Source organism: Teleopsis dalmanni, chromosome 1, assembly GCF_002237135.1.
Source record: "Teleopsis dalmanni isolate 2A chromosome 1, ASM223713v2, whole genome shotgun sequence".
NCBI lineage: Eukaryota > Metazoa > Arthropoda > Insecta > Diptera > Diopsidae > Teleopsis > Teleopsis dalmanni.
The window spans coordinates 221,790,344-221,795,571 of record NC_051846.1 but is presented as its reverse complement, the minus strand read 5'-3'; the positions used below and the strand labels follow the sequence as shown (position 1 = coordinate 221,795,571).

Here is a 5,228-nt window from a genome sequence, read left to right as displayed (position 1 = left end):
GGTACTTGTGTGACTGAAATTGATTTGGAAGATCATTTATCTGGTATGACTGTAACACCTTCTGCAATACTGTGAGTTCTTTAAGCTGTTGATCGTATTGGTTGTTGCGTACCGTTGACAGTGTACTGTTGCCGCTGTAAGCATCTGATGTCTTCATAGGGGGTTGTAGCCTTAATTCGGAGATTGTACCAAGACTACTGTATGAATATCTTGACGTGCTTGCAATTATTTGTTGTCCTTGCACGGAAACAAAGTTGTGTTTAAGCACGCAGTCTGGATCGATCGTCAATAAACCTGAACCTTTTAGATTTAGTGGTATGATTTCCTTATTACATACTGCAGTTGCTCGTGAAGATGTTGATGTCGCATAAATCCATTGATTTTTGTGATTCAAGGGAATCCAGGTCAGCTTGTTGATAGTGTGTTTCAACCGACAATTTGGTATTGTGTTGTTGTTGAATAGGTTGACCTCACACGCACATACTTCGGAACCAAAATTGTATCGTATACGGACGTTGGTGCAAAGAAATTCCTCTTCCTTAATGGTCTCACAAAGACTTAATTCGGATTTTATAAGAGGAAAATATTGATCATGCTGCGTATTAATAGCCAAAATAGAACTGCAGGAATCAATTACCGTCATGGAGTCATTTACCCAGTTCGGGATTGGAATTAGCTGAAACAATTCAAATCGTTCATGTTCAATCAAGGGTAGTGTTATACTAAAAACTGCATGCTGCTGTGTGATTCCACCTTTAACCTTCATTAGTCTGTAAAGGGATATTAACTCATCTTCTGGCATCGGTAATTCTAATGATGGTGATAAATGATGTTTGATTTGATTAACTTCCTTTTGTAATTGTGTTGGTGTCAATAACAATGGATTCACTTTTCCATGATGAGTATCAGTTAGAGCATCTATAATGGCAGATTGTATCTTCTGTAGATTATGTGCTACCAGTGTTAATTGAATGGCTCCTGCATTGAAAACTTGATTGAGCCGTAATTGATTTACCTCTCTATTTGTATCTTTTATTGAATTTATCAATGCGTTTATTTCATTGTCAATGTGGTCAAAACCTTCTTGAACTGCTATTTTATCTTTCTTCATTATGTTGATTGTTGAATCGACAACTGATGTCTGATTCTTAAATAGCGTCAATAATTGTATTTCATTTTGTTTCACTTCTGTAATTATATTTGACATTCCTTTGGCATATTCTGAGTCTAATACTCCAAACAGCGAATGTGCAATATTGCCTACAAGATCAATTACTCCTCTTTTGAAGCGATGATCATGAAGTAATTTATCATCGAGTTGTAGTTCGGATTCAATATGTTTAAAGTGATTAACTGTATTCGCACATGATGCGTTTGGTTTCATTTGTTGACAAGCTTGATGTAGCGACATTATTCCTGTGTTTAGAGCTGCTGCTTCCATCCAATAAAGACTTAAATCATAATAAACTAGTAGATTCCATTCAGTGGTTGATATGGCAGTTGTGCCCAGATTTTCAAAGTGAATACCCAATTTTGTGCCAAACCTTTTATTGTCAATTGGAGATCCTATTATTATTGGCAATATCAGTAATAGTGTAAGTAATACAGAACAGTACAAATTGGTCGGCAGTTTTCTACGTTTTGTCTTGGGCTCTTCATACGATTCTTTTTTATCTTCAATAATTACGTTGTCAAGAGGTATTTCGTGATCAGCTTCAGCCATTGTTGGTTGATCATCTGTATTAACAGGCAGTACAGCTATTCGATGAATTGGGCGTTTAAAAATGCCTGTAGATGTTGTAACGTCAGCTACTCGGATACGTCCATCTGTACCCTTGTACACATGCACAATTCGTCCCAAGGGCCACTGCATCACTGGGACGTTATCTTCTTTGATTATAACCATGTCTCCTAACTGTATATTGGCAGATTGTGTTTTCCATTTGTTACGTTGTTGCAGTTCCATCAAATATTCGTTAGACCAGCGTTTCCAGAAATTATGTTTTAACTGGGAAACTAGGTTCCAACGTGACAATAACGTGTGTTTTTCTGGTTTCGATCGGCTGTCTACATGAGTTGTAAGTGCTTCTCCAATTAATAAGTGTCCTGGAGTTAATGCTGTCAAATCAGTTGGATCATTGGACATTGGAGTCAATGGTCGTGAATTTAATATCGCTTCAATTTCCACCACTACTGTTTCGAGTTCTTCATACGTCAATGATGCTGTTGAAACGCTGCGTAGTAACAAATATTTTGCGGACTTTACGGATGCTTCCCATAAACCGCCAAAGTGTGGAGCCCTTGGTGGAATAAAATGAAAATTTATTCCTGTGGTACTGCAGGCAGAGATTATTGCTTCTTGTCCTTCATTAGAATAAATGCTTTCTTCTAATTCTGCTAACTGGTTTTTGGCGCCTACGAAATTTGTTGCGTTATCACTGTAAATATTCAAACAACGCCCTCGTCGACTTATAAATCGTTTTAATGCTCCAATGAAAGCATTTGTTGATAAGTCGGTCACTAACTCGAAATGTACCGCCTTTGTAGAAAAGCAACAAAAGACAGCAATATATGCCTTTGTTGGCTTTTTGCCCCTCACTTTGTAGTGGATCCAAAATGGTCCGCAATAATCTACACCAGCATTAATGAAGGGTCTTGCAGGAGTTATTCTTGATTCTGGTAAATTGCTCATAATTTGTTGACATAGTTACGGACGTGCTTTGTTGCATCGAATGCATCGCTGAACCGTTGCTCGGGCTGTTGATTTACCTTTAATCGGCCAAAAACGTTGTCGGACTGTACTCAATAGTGCCTGTGGGCCACAGTGTTTGTTTTCTTCATGGAACATTACGAATAATAATTTTGCCAATGGATCATTGTATGGGATCAGCATTGGGTGTTTAGAATCGTATGGTAATGATGAGGCTTCTAAGCGTCCTCCTACTTTAAGAACATTTGCATTATCAGTGAATGGAGATAAACTACTGATTGAACTAGATTTGTCAACATGACCTTGTTTCTTCAGTTGTTTGATTTCTTCATGAAAATCATTACCCTGAATGTGACATATTATAGTTATTAATGCTGCATCCAATTCGTTGGCACTAAGTACTATATGTGTGGCACGTGACTCCTTTGATTTTCTTGCATTGTTAGTGAATTTAAGAACATATGCTACTATCTTTTGTAATTTCTTAAATGAATTCTTGTGCTGAATCCTGTATATGAAATCTGCGTCATTGCATTGAGTTGCTACAGCTACAACCTTTTTCTTCTCCAGATCAACTGGAACTTGTAATGATGATGAAAACCTTGGTGGCCATACTTCCTGCCTTCCATGCAAAAAGAACGGTCCTTGAAACCAAAGTGCACATGTTGACAACGCCCTTGCTGAAAGTCCTCTTGATAACACATTAGCTGGGTTGTCCTTTGATCTAACATGTCGCCACTGTTCAAACAGAGTTAAAGTTTGAATTCTTGCCACCCTGTTAGCTACAAATGTTTGAAATGATAAGGACTGTGAGTTGATCGAAGACAACACAATTTCTGAATCAGTCCACAAAAATACCGGCTGGTCCTTCTCTTGAAGATCGCTTTTCACTCTTGCTGAGAGTTCCACTGCTAAGACTGCAGCACATAGCTCTAGTCGCGGTAGCGTTTGTTTTTTGAGTGGTGCTACTCTTGACTTTGCACATAATAGTCGCAATATTATTCTACCATCTTTTAAAATTGCTCTGACATACACTGCAGCACCAAATGCCTTTTCAGATGCGTCAGCAAAAATATGTAGCTGTGTTGATGATGGAACCTCGCCTCTGAAGATATGTCTTGCCACCTGAAGATTTTCAAGATTACTTAAGTTTTCTCTAAATGTTGACCATGTTGTACGAAGATCTGTAGGAAGTGGTTCATCCCAAGATAATTTCAACTGCCATAAGTGTTGTATGAAAATCTTTGCCTTCACTATTACTGGAGCTAATAACCCAAGTGGGTCGAACAGTCTAGCTAAATCAGAACTAACGACTCTCTTCGTGATTATACCTTCAGTAACCATTTTGACCTTAATTCCAAATAAATCCGCTTTGGGCAACCAAAATAGTCCCAGCGTTTTGATTGACTCGTTATTATCATTAGTAAAATCTAGATTTACCTCTTGATCATCTTGAGAAATGTTTTTCAAAAGTTGAGGATGATTTGAACTCCATTTCCGTAGATAAAACTGATGCTTCTTTAAAATATGGATTAATTGCCTTTGAGCTTCAATAGCCGTAATTAAACTATCTGATCCACCGAGCTCATCGTCAACGTAGAAATTGTCACACAGGATTTGAGCTCCCAATGGATAATTCACCTTGTTTTCTGATGCTATCTTTTGCAGACATCTTGTTGCTAGGTAAGGAGCTGCTCGAGTCCCATATGTAATTGTGTTTAGCTGATAATAACGAATCGTTGAATTTGGACTGCTTCTCCAAATGATAAGTTGATAGCGTCGATCTTCAGGATTTATCAAAACTTGACGAAACATTTTCTCGATATCTGTGGTAAAAACAAACCGTGGTCGCCTAAAACGGAGCAGAATTGAAAAGAGTTCACTTTGAACTGTCGGTCCGTTATACATTAAATCATTCAACGAGTGTCCAGATGTAGTTTTGACTGATGCGTCAAACACCACTCGAAGTTTAGTAGTTGTACTATCTAGTTTTAGTACGCAATGATGAGGAATGAAATATCTTGGAGTCAACATGGAATCCAAATTTACTTAAGTCATGTGACCCAATCGCTCATATTCTTCCATAAACTGCACATATTGTTTCCGCAAAACATCATTTTTTGCTAGTCGTCGTTCAAGACTGATGAACCTTCTCCAAGCTGTTTCTTGAGATTCCCCTAACGTCAATGAGTTTTCCAGAAACGGCAACCTTACCACAAAACGTCATTCTTTATTTGTATGGACGTTCTGCACAAAATGAGATTCGCATAATTTTTCTTCTTTGGATAATGTCCTTTCTGTTGTAATCAACTCGTCCATTCGCAATAAACGTTCAATTGCATCTTCTAACGATAAATTATTATCAACAACCTCCGCCCCACCGCCAAAAACTGCACATAAAACGTTTGATGTGTCTGTATTTGATGCAACCTTGCCACTGACAATCCAGCCAAGTGTAGAATTTTGCAAGACTGGAAGCCCAGGAGCAAGCGTTAATTTACCTTTCTTTAACAGACTA

General features: G+C 38.0%; 1 protein-coding gene across 1 annotated transcript; it reads right to left on the bottom strand.

The window, feature by feature from the left end:
* Window positions 1-2,707: 2,707 nt before the first annotated feature.
* LOC119667448 lies at window positions 2,708-4,525 on the bottom strand. Its single transcript, XM_038076740.1, has one exon. It carries the CDS (start codon window positions 4,523-4,525, stop codon window positions 2,708-2,710), a length of 1,818 nt encoding a protein of 605 aa, XP_037932668.1.
* Between the last annotated feature and the right edge of the window lie 703 nt (window positions 4,526-5,228).

What these genes read in the sequence shown, in the direction of transcription:
- LOC119667448 (XM_038076740.1), bottom strand. Translation starts at nt 4,525, where the DNA reads ATGTTTCGTCAAGTTTTGATAAATCCTGAAGATCGACGCTATCAACTT.